Source organism: Martes martes, assembly GCF_963455335.1.
Source record: "Martes martes genome assembly, chromosome: 13".
Lineage (NCBI taxonomy): Eukaryota > Metazoa > Chordata > Mammalia > Carnivora > Mustelidae > Martes > Martes martes.
Genome location: NC_137901.1, coordinates 741,659 through 759,252, shown reverse-complemented (window position 1 = coordinate 759,252; position 17,594 = coordinate 741,659). Strand labels below are relative to the sequence as shown.

Genomic DNA, 17,594 nt, shown 5'->3' with positions numbered 1-17,594 from the left:
ACGTGAATCGTGACGCTCGCATGTTAAATTTACGGGTTGGTTTGTTTGGGGTTTTTGCCAGAATTTAGCTACAGCATATTTATTTCAAAAGAGAGTTGGGGGGCACCTGGGTGGCTCGGTGGGTTAAGCCTCTGCCTTTGGCTCGGGTCATGGTCTCGGGGTCCTGGGATCGAGCCCCGCATCGGGCTCTCGGCTCCGCGGGGAGCCTGCTTCCCCCCCCGCCCCCCGCCTGCCTCTCTGCCTACTTGTGCTCTCTGTCAAATAAATAAAATCTTTTAAAAAAGAGAGAGAGAGAGAATTGGGACATAAATCATTTCAAATATCTACAGAAGACAAAAACAGTAAAATCTTAAATGTGGCAGGTTAGTCATTTCTGATCTTATGTTTTTTTACTCTTATTTATATTTTTTTAATTTTTTTGAAGATTTTATTTATTTTTTTCAGAGAGCGTACGCACACAAGCAGGGGGAGAGGCAGAAAGGGAGGGAGAAACAGGCTCTCCGCTGAGCAGGGACTTGATTCCAGGCCCTTGGGATCATAACCCGAGCTGAAGGCAAATGCTTAACCGCCTGAGCTGCCCAGGCGCCCCCATTTTTTGATTTTTGATAAAAGCCATTGTTAATTTGTCCGGCTTCTGTTCAGGCAGTGTATTTTAAATACGGTTTTCTCGCGCATTCGCTCGTAGTCAAGGTTACTGAGCTGATTCTCTAATCAGACCGACAGCCGTGGAAGCAACAGAAGCAAACAAGCTTCTTTAACTCCTCGTGGAATTGGATCCCATAATCCCCAAGAGTGCCCTCAGTCACAGATTAGCGTTTTATTAAAGAGAGGAGCCCGGTGGTTCTCGTCAACAGGACTACTTCAGAAGGGCAAGGTCGCTCCGCTCTCATGACATCACGGCAAGGGACCCAGGTGCCACTTTCCCCTGGGATGTCCACGTGCGGGAGGCCCGAGGGCTGGGGCCTCGCACCGCTGCTGGCAACCGCGGCGTGAAGCCAGGAGCGCTGAGGGGCTGGGGTGTCGCATGCACTGCAGAGTCTGGGGCGCTGGCAGGAGCATCACTGCCGTGCTGGGTGATACTGAGTAAGAGCTCAGAAGGTAAACCTGTGAGTTTCCAGTGTTAGGAGAGGCGTCCTGTGAGTAGTAGCTGGAGCCTGCTCAGGCCTCAGGGCCGGGAGGACTGTGTAGACGCGTGTCACGGCTGTGGGTTGCCAGGGCTCATGTCCCGCTTCCCTGCGGCCAGGCACACCTGTCGTGCAGGACCTCCCTGCTCCTTGAAAGCTCCTTGTGACGATCGTGACAGGTTTCGTTCCCAGAGGCGCCCTCAGTCTGTGTCTGCGGTCTTCTGGGAGCCACGGGGGACACGCTGGCACCTCTCATCCTGTCCGCACAGCAGGGGGACTGACAGTTCTATTTTCTTGTCTGTCTTGTGTATCTGCCGTTTTCTGTACCTAATGCTTGGTTCCAGAAGCACCGCTTGCTGGGCCTGGTGTGGGAACAGTGCTTCTCCCTTCTGGAAATGCACCAAGTGGCACCCATAGATGAGAACCACGGGGCGCCTGCCAGGGTGTGCGGCGAGCACCGGCAGAACAGGGGGAGCTCTGGGGGCGTGCTGGGGGGTGCGGTCCCTCCGCAGGGCCCCCACTGCAGGCCACGCAGTGGAGACAGAGACGTGTGACCCGCTTACCTTGTTCTGACCTCATGATGACAAGCAACCGAAATGCGCCAGCAGACTCACAGCATTTGACGAAGCTCTGTGCACCCTCTGTTATTTGAAAACCAAATTTATTTTTGAAGATGTACATAGGCACTTGATTATTTAGTCAGGAAATCATCTCACCGTAACCAAAACAAGTTACTTTAGAGAAATTAGGCCATGTCACTACTCATGTAAGAGCGTAGAGGTGGTAAAAAACAGCCAAGAAGATGAAAGTGCAGTTTTTCTTTAAACATGGAAAGCTGAGATCAGTCGCGCTGGCTCCCGGCCTCCCCTCGATGCTTGCTCACATGGGGATCCCTCGTGGTTTCTCTCGTCCTCCTGCAGCTGCCCCGCACGGGTGTGCGGGTCTCAGCCATGCTGCACCTCCCCCTGCAGGTGTGTGGGCCCCTCCCACCGCGGGTGTGCAGGTCTCAGCCAGTCCCCCGAGGCCCAGGCTGCAGGGAGGTGCTGGGACGGTGCTGCCGTGGGCAGAAAGGAGGGAGCTCCTCACGGTAATTACCTAGAACCCAGATTCCTGGGAATATCAGGCCTTGACGCTCCGGCAGGACGTAGAGCCCTGGAGTCCATAGCCAGGTGGTGTCTCGTAGTAAAAGGTCTCTCCCCCCTTCCGGTGCCTGATGACCTTGTGGTGGTGAGCTCCTGTCGCGGGCTCACATCACCCGGCTCGTCCCAGGGACGAGGGCGCGGGGCGCGTGCGGAGGCCCAGCCCCGCCATCTCTCCAGCTCTCCTCGGCACGCTTGATCTGGAGTCCGCTGGCCGGCGGACGGGACGTTGTTAGCGCCACGGGTGCACGCTGGAGGTCGTGTTGACCCATAAACTCGGAGACACCTGTTGTGCCCAAAGTCCGCACGGCTTTTGGAAGCGTGTGTGCGGCACATCTTTTTATCTGGTAATAGGAAGTGTGGGCGAAACTGCTACGAGGAAGAGCTAAGCCGGCTGATCTCTAAACTGCCGTCTTCGCGAGCCGGCGTGGGCCCTGGCCACAGCCCTCTATGGACGTGGGCCGCGCTCCGTTCCACATGAAGAAGGGGTTGAACACATTGCGCGATGGAACAGTCTAGAAGTTCTCCGAAATCGCATACGACTGTACATTGAAAACTATTTCCCAGTCTGAAAGATGGGAAACTGAGACCACAGGTGTTTCTCAAGAAAAATCTTACTGGAAATTGTAAAAATACTATTTACATATTTACCTTATTACCTGCCGAAAGTAAATACGAGTTTTATTGAAAATACATGGGATTTTTCATCTTTAGGTATTTATATAACTCATAACACTTTTTAAGTCTTAAGTTAGGTATTCACAATAGAGCGGGATCTCATCGATTCCAAGGTTACTGGGCTCAGGTAGAAACTGCCCGTCTTAGCATTGAATTTTTTCCTTGTTTAAAATTTCTTTCTACTTTGGAGATTGGACAATGATTGAAAGTAGCAGCCCATTTAAATAACCTTAAAACCATCCCTAACATGTATTTTAAATCTGAAAATGAAGAAAATAGAGTCCGTCATAATTTTTTAAGAGCTCTGTCGATGCAATGTTTGCAAATCCCTCAGGCCCGAGGAAAATCATCTAAATGGTTCATTATTTAGCTTATTGAACTTTGCCGCAGTTAGGTTGACGGATGATGGCGATGCTTCCCAATCACCAAAGCCCCGTTTTAAAAGCGTTTTTTATTGAACAAAGTGCTTAGAATATTGTACCCTGGAGCTTTATTCCGGGAAACGGCTCAATTGATGTTTTCTGTTTGACCTCAGCTTTGACCTCTCACAACACGTGTGGTTAATAAGCAACATTATCATTTCGGAGACGTCCCTGGTTTTGTGCATCCTGCATCCCGCCCTGCTCACATCGTCCCTGCGCGTTTATGGCTCTCGTGTCCTTTCGGCTTTAGCGAGAGCGTGACTGAAGGAGAACGTTCTCGCTTGAGCCCCGCTCGCGCGGCGGCCGCTCTTCACCACGCAGGTGGCCTCCCTGAAGACAGGAAGGGTCTCTTGCCTTACCTGCAGATGTGCACAAACGGATGTTCATACGCATAAGGAAATTCTGGGGAGTTGATGGTCAACCCTTAAAGGCTCTGAGAGGTCTGCGAGGTACGGTCGTTAAACTGGCCGGGACTTGTCATCGTGGGACACCGGTGATCCTTTAAGGAGCAGCCAGTGGTGGTAACGTTCGCGCGTCAGCGACTCATCTCGCGTTCCCCACTGGAGCCCAGTGGAGCCCGCTGACGCCCTGGCCCTGTTTCTTATGATGAGTGATCGTTTCACTTTCTCTTGAGAGAGTAGAGGCTCTCGCTTGCCTGTCGCTTTGTCTCTTCCAGCCACAGCACAGCACACTGCAGCTTAGTAAACATTAGACGTTCCCTGGAGATTCCTGGGTGCAATTACGACCCGTCCCCCTTCAGCTGTGTGTGTCCTGTGCAAGCCCCCGAATGTCGTGAGCCATCAGAGTGGACGCGCGCTCCGGAGGCGGAGCTTTGGTGCTCGCCGTCGCCGACTCCAGTGATCAGGGCACGTGGTGACACAAACCTGAAGACCTCTGGCTTCTTTGGGCCCAGAAAGACTGATTGGCCAAGATGTGTAACGCCTGCTTCCTTCTGACAACCGGCTGTTTGTGGCAGTGCACTTCCCCGCGGTGCGGCGGACCTTCTGTGTCCCATGGTACTGTCAGGCGCAGTCGCCACTCCCCAGCTGGACACTTACTTGCAAGAATGAGCTAACGTTGCCGCCAGACCCCAAGTGAGTTATTTAGACCTGGAAGAGTAGCTCACGCTCAATGCGCTTTGGCTTCTGGACTCACCGAAGCGGGCTCTCACGCACGCGGTGTACACCAGTTGCGCATCTGCGTGTGTGCGTGCCCAGCGTCGTGGGGCTGACCGGCGTTGTGTCGGCGCGTGTGGGGGCCGGCCCCTCCCAGGAGCAGTGCACCACGTTCGCGTGTGGGGGCCGGCCCCTCCCAGGAGCAGTGCACCACGTTCGCGACCGGCCGTGACTGCCGGTTGGCAGCTTTTCCGGGTGATCGGACTGCGTTCGTGTTCGTAGCACTGGCGGGTCAGAGCAGTGTGGTGATACCGCACGAAGGTACGCTAAGTCCATGGTCAGGTTACGGTCGATCGCGTGCGCGGGAAGAAAGGCATCCCTGGAGTGTAGCTGGCGGGTGTGTGTGTTTGATTGCTAATATGATGAAAGAAAGTTCTCCCAAGCTTTTCAGTAAAGCACAGAAGTTTCTGGATAATGAAATCGTAGAGAAAGACGAACGTTAAGATCTTCCCTCGTGTTTTCTGTCCTGTGGAAGGACCCCTGGGGACACCGGTTCCTTAGCAGGGAGAATTGTGAGCATGACGAAGACTGTGTGTCCCTGAGTAGCTTGTGGATGAGACGTAGCCCAGCCTCCCTCCTAAATGTACTTTTTGTATTCACATTTTAATTAATTTTACCTCTGTGGTATTGTCAGTAGTTACAGTATTAGAAATTTCTAAAAGCTCAGTAGTCACGGAAGTCGTCATTTGAAATATATTAACCCTTTAAGTTTGGAGTTATCACAGATCTCGCAGGATTGTGTCCTGTTAGAAGCAGCAGCTTCTGGAGGAACACGGCAGCACACGGGGAGGGTTTGTTAAACCACTTTCCCCACATTGTCAGTACTGACAAAACCATCGAAACAGATCAAGTCAAGCAGTAGCACTGGAAACTTCCTTACTAAAGAGCCCATACCTGAGTGCCGGGACAGTTTCGTGTTCTGTGGGCCATGGATACAGGACCAGGGTGCTGGATGGCCTGCGCCATCATGGACCGCATCCCCGGGACCAAGAAGAGGGGCACCTCTGGCCTTCTACCCGACCGAGAGGGCCTCGCTGACGGGGAAGGCAGGCGGCCATGAGTTCCTGTTCCTGACGTAAATTCTGAGTCAAAGACCTGACCATGTCTCCCCAGCCCTCAGCAGCTTTGTATGTGTGTCCTTTTAGTACAGAGAATACAACCAAAGAGAAGCCCTGGTCAGGAGAGGCCAGAGATCCAAAGCAGTGTCCTGCAAACACTGAACAACTGTGCTCACACTCCAGCCTCCAGGCACAGCCGGCACTGTGGCCTGGGTGGCAGACGAAGCTGCATTCCCCTCAGAGGACGTACCCGGGGAGCACTTAGCAGACAGACCAGAGACTGTGCCCACCGGTAAGAAGAGACAGAACAAGTGAGCTCGTAGCAACTAAAAATTCAAAAGGATAAAGTAAAACCAGAGGAAAGTAGGAGAAAGAAAAGGAGATCAAATGGTAATGATTGAGAAAACAATAAATTCAGAAATCATTAGCAAAAATAGTAACTAGTATAAATAATACAAACCAGTGAGTACAAACTAAGTGCAAAATTAATCCAACACAAAACTTTTCTGGATCAAGGACAATATTCCAAAGGTTTCTAAATCAGTTCATGAACCCAACTTAATCCTAAATTCTAAAATCTGATCAAGATAACATAAACATACACACAGTAAGAAAGAGACTTACAGTTGATCTTATGAACGTAGACACAGAAATCCTGTTGTCCCACAGACCTACAGTGTGTTGGAAGACCATGGCCAGGTAGCATTTTTCCCAGGAATAAAAGAGCGGTGCTGGGAAAGACATTAGCACGGCTCCAGAGGAGTCGGATATCAGGGGATAGTCTCACTTCCATTAGTGAGTGCCTCCAAAAAGGTATTTAATTTACGATTCAGTACCCATTCCTGATCAAAACAAACTAAGGAGGCCCCTCTCCACATCCAGTAATAGTCAATGCAAAATAGAGAAGTCCATCCTTAGCAGAATTCATGATACCAGTCGTAAGTCAGTACTCACCATCACACCAGATAAACTCTAGATTGTTCCCAAGTGAAGACTAAAGCAAGATGTCTGCTGACACCAGTGCCATTTCACACTGTCCTGGACATTCTATCCAGACAGTATGTCAGGAAACAGTCATGATAGTTGCTACAAGGAAGTAAGATCAGCAGGTCAGCACGACGTGACTGTGTATCTCGGCAACCGAAGAAGCGTCATCCGGGAGACCCCAGTAAAAACACACAGACCCATGTTTTTCTAATAATCTGCCACAACCTGCTATACTGAAGACAATGCCCCATTCATATAGCAACAGCAATGAAAATATTTAATCATGAACTTAAGTAGAACTGTGTCATGTGGGAGGAAAAAACAGCTAATTTTAAAGCTGTGCTTCAAAGTACTGTTACCAGTGCTTTACCTACACTCAGTCTCTTACCAGCTTCTGAGAGAGGTGTCCTCATCGACTGTAGGTAATTGTGAGTCCTGGCCCCCCTTTGCAAACATCTGCGGAGTTTTAAACCCTCCAGGGTCTAGATTCCTTTGAAACCTACTGAAACGACCTCTGCAAGATTAAACATCCTTTACCCGTTCCTTATATTATTCCTGATTGGTCTGTTTTGAAAACAGTTAACTTCACTAACTGTGAAAGTTGCAGTGTACATTGTTTAATAAGTTAAGCAGGTACACATGTTTGCATTAACTACTCTACAGATCTGCGTTTTACCAGCATGGGAGAACCTGCTTTGAAGAGCACTGTGCCAGGAGTCCATGGTCTTGAGCCTTGGAACCCCTCACTCCTGTCAGGCCTCCATTACCGCTCGCAGGAGAGCAGGGCTGGATGTTGTGCACACACTGGGGATTTACCCCCGCTCTCTCACAGTCAGCACAATACCCAAAGTGGTCTCAGGCCTCATATGTCATCAAGAACTAGGATTGGCAGTTGCACACCTTCCCACATCCAGGCCCAGGTGTTCAACCAAACATTTAAGGGAAATAATACCAATTCTATATAAACTCTTCCAAAATACAGTAGGGAAGGAAACACTTGTCTGGTGTTAAACTGACGCCAGCATCAGACAAAGGCATCATGAGAGAGGCACAAACCAGTCACTTAGTGTTATTTATACTGGTTGTGAGTGTAGGCGCAGAAATCCCCCAGAGGGAGGCCGGATAAAGCCCACCAGGATCCGAGAAGGATAACACTTCCTGATCAGATGAAGCTTACCCCAGGAATGCAAGGTTGGTTCGACAGTCGTCTGTCAGTCGGTGGAATGGATCCATGGACCACAGGGGAAAATCCATGTGATCATTCCAGGAGCTTTGGGGGAAAAAGCACTTGGCAAAAATCCAGCGTCTGTTCCTGATAAAATCTCTCTGTAAACTCGGGGTAAAAGCATGTGTGCAGTCTAACAAGGATGTCTGTGAGAAACCCTGCCGCTAACACGGTGCGCCCTAGGAAACAGTGGTAAGTTGCTTCTCATGTTTGGAGCAGGCCGGGGTGCCCTCTCTTCCCACGCAGAACTAGCCGGGCACTAACACAGAAAAAGGGAGATACAAGGCAGAGAGGAAGAAAACTGTCTTTTTTTTTTGGTGAAGGATATGATTATCCCCGTAGAAAATCCCAAAGGTGCTACTAAAAAGAGTGGTAATGTTTAAGAAGTAGATTTACCAAGATTGCACATCATACATGTACAAAAATTAGGTATATGTTTATACACTAACAGGGAGCAAATTGAGATGTTTCAGTGTACCATGTACAGTGCACCATGTTAGGGTCCGTGATCAAAGGAGCGAGACTGATACAAAGCGAAGGTCAAGCAAAGCTTTATTTCACGCCAAGCATCAAGAATCAAACTGACTGGTAGGGGCCGTCTCTTACGAAGAGACGATGATGACGACCCCGACAAGGCCACTCCAGACAAGGCCGCTCTGGACGAGGCCACTCCCCAGATGAGGCCATTCCCCGGAAGGAGGCTGCTCCGGTGAGGACGCTCTGAACGAGGCCGCTCTGGACGAGGCCGCTCCCCGGACAGGGCCACTCCCCGGAATGAGGCTGCTCTGGCAAGGCCGCCCCAACGAGGCCGCTGGCGTCGGGGCCCCGGCTCGGGGTGGCGGGGCCACTGGCGGCGGTGAGGCTGTTGGCGGTGAGGCCGTTCATCGCGGCGCCACTGCCAACGACTGACGAACAGGACGACAACCACGACGCTCCCGCCGACCATGACGACGCTCCGAGGACTACCCCAGGACGGCTCTCCTAACGGCTCTCCCTGACTAACTCCTCCTACTGCTCCCACCACTCCCCCTACTCCCCTCGCAAACTAACCTTTATAGAGGCCCTTTAGCCGGGCTCTCCACCGGTGGCCCATGAGATTGCAATACACAGAGAAAACTGCACAGTCATGCTAGGTCTGCCACACACACACAAAACTGCTCGGTGACACACGGGCAGCCAATTGAATTTCAACTTACCCTAGTAGATGTGTGCGCGCCCCACTGATGGGACATCTTCACCTGGCCGACCCGTCCTCGTATCTGGGCTTTGCAAGGAAGTTCCTCTGGGAGGGGCGGGGTCAGTCTAAGTTCACTGCAACGAAATGGCTCCCTCTGCTCAAGTAGGCCCTTACACACCAAAGCGCATAAAGTACTTAAGGATAGCGTGAACCAACACACGCAGAATGGGTCTGCCGTCGGCACCAAGCCCGTGACGGAGAGTCGAAGAGGGCCTGTGCGTGAGGCGAGTCGTGCTCACAACTGGAAGGTGCCAGCTGACTTCTGCGACGATGCCCAGGGGGTGCAGTGCAGCGGGGGCGATGCCAGAGCGACGGGACCGTCGTACACAAACCCTCAACCGGTACCTCTCCCCATGTACAAAACTTAACTCAAGAGACGCCTGGGGGGCCCAGTCACTTGAGCGTCTGCCTTCGGTTCCAGCCGTGATCCCGGGGTCCTGGGATTGATTCCCGTGTCAGGCTCCCTTCTCAGCGGGAAGGCTGCTTCCTCCTCTCCTTCCCCCTCATGCTGTCTCTCTCAAATAAATAGTTGTTTTTTAAAATTAACTCAGATTGGTCACAGATGTATAGAAAACCTGAAAGTATAAAATTTCTAGAAGAAAAAAATCTGGGGGCACCTGGGTGGCTCAGTGGGTTAGAGCCTCTGCCTTCGGCTCAGGTCATGATCTCAGGGTCCTGGGATCGAGCCCCGCATCAGACTCTCTGCTCAGTGGGAAGCCTGCTTCCTCCTCTCTCTTGCCTGCCTCTCTGCCTACTTGTGATCTCTGTCTAAAATCTTAAAAAAAAAAAGAAAAAATCTGTAGGCTTGAGTCAGTGATTTCATGGGACACACACAGCGGAGTTTGTAAAAGAAGAAGTCGTTGCATTGGACTTGGTAAAAATCACATTCTTCAGAAGACACCATTAAGACGAGGGCAAGCCACAGAGCTATAGAATGTTTGTGAAATACATACCTGGCCACCGGGTGGGAACCATAAGACGTGAGGACTTCTCAGAACCGGGCAACGAGAGACCCCCCCCCCCCCGGCATCTTAAACATTGGCAAGAGATCCGGACCGCACTGCCGAGAAGAGGTGTCGGCCGTATCAAACGGCAGGAACGGTGAGGCTTCGTGCGTCTGTCAGCGTTTCGTGGAGGAAGAACTGGCCGGCAGGTGGACTGGTAACTTGAGGGGGAGAGAGACGCTGCTCAGACCCGACGACGCTGGGCACCAGGACAGTGCCGCCGGGCACAGGTGCTCAGGACAGTGCCATCTGCGCCCCCACGCCTGGTTTAGGGACCTGTCAGCCTCCATTCTGAAGCCATTCCAGGGGAGAGATTAGGAGTTCTCTCTTCTCGAAGAAATGTTTTGTGCTGCCTCCGAAAACACTGCAGTGAGCCCAGTAGACCTCGGGGGCCTCAGGCATGAAGGTTCTAGAACCTCAGCGGGTTCCGGTGTGGAAGGTGACATGTAAGCAGACCCCTGGGCGTGTGTGTGGGTTGTAGTGAGTACCGCAGCGGAAAGCTCAGGCGCGTGAGGGGCAGAGTGGGAGGGAGCCGGGATGTGGCACCTCAGACCATCCGCAAAGCCTTCCCAGGTGGTGGAGGCAGGAGTCACAGCTTGGGGGAGTGGCTGGAGATGGGGATGACCCTGACCCGGGGTGTCTGTGCAGATGCCCTCGTGGGCGGGGCTGGCCCAGGGCATGCAGACGGCAGTCTCTGAGACACCCCAGCTGGTTGCACGGTGTTGCTCCCAGCAGGATGAGCATTCCACGCCATTCGAGCTCACTAGTTGTAATGTGGTATATGACATCTGCTGTCGTGAATTTATAAGTCAGCTGATAGTATGATTTTACTAATTGAAACGAAACATCTACAAAGGGAAAATGGGGAGCAGGAGTTTGCACGCTGCACATAGCTGGTCTTGCCTCGGCAGGCAGACTGGTGCCCCGCGACGGGCGGGAGGCCAAGCGTGGGCCACGGGGCTGGACAAGTCCGGTAGGAGGCCTCCCCTTACGCACCCGGCTCTGGAGGACTGCGGCACCATCGGGCAGCTCGTCCACGACGGGCCACCGTCGGTCTGCCCTTTGGGGACGGGACTGGCCTTGAGGGGAGGAGCCAGCGGGAAAAAGGGGCTTTGATCCCTTTATGCCTTTTTTATAGGACTGCATTTCTGACTTTGACTCTGAAGTGACCAAAAATCCAGGATAGTTACTCAGTTCTGCTTTTCTGGAATTATTCTATTCCCCTTACTGTGGGTTAACTCCCTATGCAAACTTTTTAGGTGAGAAGTTTCTGCCAGGTGAATTCTGATGTGTTGAGTTATTTATTTATAAAATAAAACGAAGTTGTAAGCTGTATAAATATGTCTTTATGATCCTAGACCCGCAGTCGTACGTGTCTGTTTGGTTCCTTTACAAGATGCTCACGATTGGGGAAATAAAGGCATCCCAGTAAAGGAGCCCGAGTGGTCTGCTGGAAATCCCTTCATAGCCAGCCCCGCGCAGCGTGGCCGTTTCTGCCGTCCCGAGGTCGTTTTTGCCGGCAGGGCCCAGAATGGTGCAGAGTAAGGCCCTCGGCTGTGTTCCAGAGCACCCACGGTCCCCAGACCCGAAAGTGTTTCGCTTCCGTTTTTCCTACCTTAGCTTCAGACGCCCCAGCCTCCGCAGCACGGCCCTGGTCAAGTTGGAAGCATTAAAAACAGCAAGCATCTTGTCACCCTCAGTTTGACCGTTGTGCTAGAACCTGCCAGTAGTTCCAGCCACGGGAACTACCTAGAAAGCCCCACTTTAAAAGTGATCCTGGTCTGCCCAAGGGACATCTCAGGTGGCATCTGTGAAAAGGATGAAGGGTAGAGCCCTAACCTCGACCCAGACGTACTGAGTGTCCCGGTAGCGTTCGCGTGCTGGTGTCCTGAGAGGTGGCCTGGCTGCCACTGCCCTACAGATGGGGAGCCGGGGTGGGGGTTGACTTGAGCGGTCCCGCCCCGAAGCCAGAGAGCCGAGCCTCCTCGCGGCCTGTCCTCACGTGACTTGGCACTGGACACTGGGGCTCAGCAGTAACGTTCTGCTCACCAGACAGACCCCACGATGCTCCCGAAGCGTTTGCTTTCTCCAGCCCTAGGGGACCTGCTGGACACGTAGGCAAGGACTGAGATCTCCACCAAGGGTGCGGCGCTCGGCCAGGGAGAGACCCTGGTGTCACGGGGAGCCCCACACTGGGCCCCGGGAGGAGCTGGGCAGGGGGGCGGGGGGAGCACCGCCTTCTGCTCATGCGGCCTCACGTGTCCCCGGTCTCCCCCAGGTGGCCCTGGTGCAGTGGACGGAGAGCGTCGGCCTCACCCTGGTCAGCAGAGACCTGGCCTCCGTGCAGCTGCGGAGCCCCGGCGGCCGGCTCCTGAGCTTCCGCGTCCTGCAGATGTTCCCGTTCACGTCGGAGAGCAAGCGCATGGGCGTCATCGTGCGGGTAGCCTGGCTGCTCGTGCTCCCGCGGGCCGGCGCGCGGCTCGTCCCCGCTCTTTCGACCGTCTGTGCCACTTGCTTGTTCTTGATATAAAATCTAGGAATTGGTGCTGGGAAGCTAGTGAGGCTCCGGCGGCAGTGAGTTGAGGTGACTCTCCGGAGAGGGCGAAGGCAGAGCAAGGAAGAGGTGTTCGCGGCTCGTTCTGGAAAGCGGCTCAAGCCGTCTGTTGCGCTTCCGACAGCAGCAGCGTGCCGGGGAGCTTTGCTGGAGGAGGATTTAGGACCATAAAGTTGCTGACATGCATTTCTTAAATTTAGCAGATACCAAAACCTATCTCAGGAGGTGGCTAACCAAGGAAAGCACGTTCAGTCAGCAGTGAAAGTTTGAGAGAATTAACCTTGCCCTCGCGGCCTGAGGTGTCACCTCCATGGACAGGCTCTGTTGCTGCAGCCTCAGCACAGGACCTCGAGATCTGGTTTATGTTCTCGGTCTTGTTTGCCTGAACATCTAGGGGTGGCGTCACCCTGCATAGCATAGGTTCAGGGAGAACCGCTTTCCCTAGCGCGTTCCTGTGCACGCGGCCGTTACTGCCCGGGAGCAGCGTGGCCTAAACCTGCCTGTGTTTCCTTCTGTCCCAGGATGAGTCCACTGCGGAAATCACCTTCTACATGAAGGGGGCTGACGTGGCCATGTCCTCCATCGTGCAGTACAACGACTGGCTGGAGGAGGAGGTAAGTAGCGCCCCCCCCCCCCGCCCCGCACACTGCTTCCCGCCGTGCAGCAAGTGCGTGCACCACCATAACCGGCAGAAATCCGGACACCGCCTCTTAAACCACAGACAGTATCACTTTTCCGCAGTGTTATTTTAAGTGGTTCCGGTTCCTCTCCGTTTCATAAAGTAGAAAGACGGGAGTACTGTTTAATCGTAAACAGCCTACTTTCTGTATAAACAGCTACTGCTTCTGGGTTGTGGTGTAACTGCGTGTCGGTGTGCAAGTAGGTCCTTATCGATACTATCTTGTCTGTATTGATGAAAACATAGCATGACTAGTCATTCACTAAAAATTCTGAGGTAATGTTGCATATACAGCCAGAGTTACATTTTAATATATTTATTTTGCAATCTATGTTATTGGCAAGATTTTGATAAGGATTTTAATGTCATTCTAATTTATATGTAGGATTCACTTTAAAAATAGAAAAGAAGATACATGATCAGCCCTACATTTCGTCAGATTCTCTCTAGAGAGAGAGAATTCATGTGCAGCCTCGTGAGATTATTTTATTGTCCACGTTTCTGTGTGAACAGAAAAGCTTGAGTTCAGAGGGAGACTGATCCGGGGTGTGTGTCAGCGTCGGTGTCCACGGGTCACCCCGCCGTGGCCCGGGCATGGTCGGTCAGTGTGGCAGCCGCACCCCCGCGTCCATGGCAGTATTGGAGATACGAATCAATAGCTCCTTCAGGCACTTGGATTTAATCAGGCACATGAATAAATTAAATTCCCTGAAGACCTAGTAAAATGCCATAAAAATTACTTTCGGTCATAATGATGTACAATTAATTATAAAATACTTGTTTAATTTATTTAGCTTTATGAGGTCACATCAATAAATGCCTTGCCACAGACAGATAATGTCAGGTTGTTTTACACAAAGATAACTTTATTAAAACTCCTTTGTGCATGCATTCTCCCAATGTTACATTTCCTTCCCTTACATAAATCTCTTGATCCTCTACCCACGTCTTTGTTGTAATAACCATTATCTTCTGAAAACCTTCACCTTATTTAAAACAAACACAAACACAAAAACAGCAGCGTGTTTTGGGAGCCTAAGCGTGCCCTGAGTGCCTCTGTCTCAGGCAGGCTCCGCACGTTGGATTCTTGGCCGTGAGCTTCTGTTCTCCACATACTGAACAAGTCAGACGCGTGCCACCAACACTTTCCTCAGCCCGGCCCAGCGAGGGCCAGTTTTGTAGAAACCCTCACTGTGCACAGACGTGGGGTGGCCAGGTCCCGGCCACGGCAAGTGTCAGGTACGTGGCCTCCTTCCTCCACGTGCAGGTGTGTGACACGGGTCAGAACTGGGGGTCGGGGAAGGTGTGACGGGCACAGGGACTCGCGCTCTGCTGGGAGGCGGGAGCTGCGGCGGTCTGCGTGCTTCAGACCTCATAGCCAGATGGATCAGAGAGGATCTCGGAAAGTCGGAATCGTTTGTCCTCGCTTCGCCAATTTTAACGTTCTACGGGCAGCTGCGGTAGACGGGCTCGGTTAGACACGAGCGCCCCACCGGGAGCGCAGCCGTGTGGGACCGCCAGCCTCTGCCCCCGGGAACGGTGGGGGAGGGCGTCTGGGCACGAGCGCGTGTGCGAAGTCGCGTCTGGACTGTTGGCCCACGAGTGTGTGCTCGTCCCTGGGGATGTGGGGTTCCCACTCCTGCCTCGTTCTCAGTGCGTGGGAGGTGGGGCACTCCAGCAAATATTAGGCTCCCTCGTGGCCATGACTCTGCCTGTGGCTTGGCAACAGCGCCGGGCACTGGCATCACGGCGGGGCCGCGCTGCGTGCGAGCTTCCTAGTAGCCCCCCCTCCCTTCCACTAACGGAGAGCAGCTCGCTGGCGCCGGACGGTGTGCCTGAGTGCCTGACGCCAGTGTCACGCATGTATCTTTAGGTGCAAGTGGGAGACCGCGGCTCTGGCTGTTGTCGGAACCCCTTGGTGTTGGCTGAAAGTGCTCTGGACACCTGCGCCCCGGGGCCGTGGGCCAGGCTGGAGCCTCCGCCGCGGCCCTGAGAGCCTCCCACACCCAGAGCCGACCACTGTGGCGCTCTCCGTCCGGCGCCTGTGCGGGCTCCCGTGCTGCACTCGGGAGCTTTGCACCATTTAAACTTGTTCCTCGGAGTCTGAAATTTAAGTCAACCAGGAAGAGAGGAAGGGACTCTCGGGAGCCGCAGTGGCCTGGGCGAGCCGTGGCTGGTTGGTGGTAGTGTTCGGGATGTGTGGACACCATGGCTTCAGGGAATGGTATAGCTCAGCGCTCACATTGTTTTTTAAACTTTCTTTTTTGCGGAAACCATGTTCTGAAACACTGGTGTTGACGTCTACAGCTTGGGCGCAGCTCGGGCGGCACCTAGTCATCGGACTTCCCGTCTGTGCGCCCGTCCCCGCCGGCCGCGCTCAGCCTCTCCTCCCCGGGCCGCTTTCTCTCCGTTGCCCCCTGCTCTTCCTGCAGGGGCCTCGGGGTGTGGCGCCAGGGATGCTGCCGTGTTCGCTCACCTCAGAGTCGAGGCCGGTGACCAGCCCGGGACCCCTGGCCTCTGCCCGCCGGTCCAGGACAGGGCTCATCCTCGGGGTGAGACAGCGGCCGGCCCCACAGGGTGCTCCCGGCCCACAGAGGCGGTGCTCACACCTTTCCAAGCCACCGTTTTGAGGGCCTCGGCAGGCTTTGTGCTGCGGGGCAGCGTCCCATCCGTGCAGCCCAAGGGAGACGGCGCAGTCCCTGTAGGCGGGGGGACTCACAGCTCCCACGAGGCGGCATCCGCTCCTGCTGCACCCACCGCCTCGGTCTCTGCCGGCTGCGTGGGCCGCTGGGTGCACAGCCTCGGGTGTCGCTCCTCGGTGCCCACCCGCACGCGTGCAGGCCGTGTCAGCGTCTCTGGGCCCCGTCCCGCGTGGGGGGCGCAGGCGAGCCTCTGTGAGGGCAGGGCAGGGCACCAACCTGTTGTCTGCCAACAGCTTGGCACCGATCCCATCAGTGGCCCAGAATCAGCCTGTTCTCCCCCGGTCATCACCTTAAACTGCCCAGTGTTTCCTCTAATGGATGGAAAATAATGTTACTTTGGTGCATTCTCTGTGCCTGGAGCTGATACCTCTCTGCGCACCTGTGAGTGCGTTTCTGTCTCGTTCAATAGCGCAAGCCTGGGCCTGTGGCCTCGCTGTGGGCCCTTTTCCAGACCCCAGCGCGAAGCCCCAGAACCCTTGGTGTCTTGCCCTCCCCCCACTGCACTCCCACGTGAGACCACTCCTCTCCCACCTCCCCCCCCACTGCGCTCCCACGTGAGACCGCGGCTCCCCTCCCCCCACAGCACTGCCACGTGGGGCTCTCCCACTTCCAGACCTTGCTTCTCAAGCCCCGGCACCGAGCTTCCCCACTCCCCGTGCCGCTGTGGCGGCCTGGTGTAGACCTCGCTCGTGATGCCGTTTTGGAACAGTCTCGTCTAATGTGGGAAAGAAGCGTGCTTGTCTGAGGGCTACCCGGTGACCACAGCCCGCCCGCGGAGATGAGGGTCGCAAAGCCGTCCTCGCAGTGCGGCTGGGCTCATAGGACACACCTGCGAGGTGAGCCCCACCAGGGGTTGGCGGGCGGAGGCCACCGAGAGGCCGGGTAGCCCAGGTGCGCAGGCGCAGTGACGGACACGAGACGTGCAGGGTTCCCTAGCAGGGGACTGGCCCTAACCACAGAGCAGATTTGGCGGAGGCCGTAAGTGCCCGTCCGCATCGCGGCCAGCAACTGGGGTCTGCGTGTGACCTGCATCTCCTTTTCCAGTGCGGGAACATGGCCCGGGAAGGGCTTCGCACCCTCGTGGTCGCCAAGCGGGTGCTGACGGAGGAGCAGTACCAGGACTTCGAGGTGAGCCGGTCTCGCAGCCCCTCGGCCCTCGGGCGTTGCCCGGCAGGCCCTCGGGTGTGGCCGCGCACCCCGGGGGCTGGGGGAGGGGCGTGTCCCCCGCACGGCCGGGCTCCCGGGGACGCGTCCGCGGCGTGACCCGCGCTCCGTCTCTGCGCAGAGCCGCTACAGCCAGGCCAAGCTGAGCCCCCACGACCGGGCTCTGAAGGTGGCGGCGGCGGTGGAGAGCCTGGAGCGGGAGATGGAGCTGCTGTGCCTCACGGGCGTGGAGGACCGGCTGCAGGCGGACGTGCGGCCCACCCTGGAGATGCTGCGCAACGCGGGTATCAAGGTACCGTGCGCGCCGGCCAGCGCCCCCCTGCCCCCAGGCACGTGGTGGTGTAAGTTTTCGCTTTCAGGGAACTGCTGTCCGACCTGCGTGCCGGCGGAGCCCAGGGTTCACTTACAGAACGGGAGAGAAAATGTATTCCCAGGTCGCCCTGAGG

At 54.6% G+C, this 17,594-nt stretch overlaps 1 protein-coding gene across 3 annotated transcripts in view; it reads left to right on the top strand.

Moving 5' to 3' along the window:
• The window catches only part of ATP9B (ATPase phospholipid transporting 9B (putative)), a 235,012-nt gene that overhangs the window by 192,916 nt on the left and 24,502 nt on the right, over positions 1–17,594 (top strand). For all 3 annotated transcript variants that reach the window (XM_080821146.1, XM_080821145.1, XM_080821147.1), the window contains 4 exons: positions 12,328–12,489; positions 13,125–13,217; positions 17,029–17,112; positions 17,270–17,440. In XM_080821146.1, the coding sequence (XP_080677272.1) occupies positions 12,328–12,489; positions 13,125–13,217; positions 17,029–17,112; positions 17,270–17,440 (510 nt within the window). The remainder of the gene's footprint in view (positions 1–12,327; positions 12,490–13,124; positions 13,218–17,028; positions 17,113–17,269; positions 17,441–17,594) is intronic.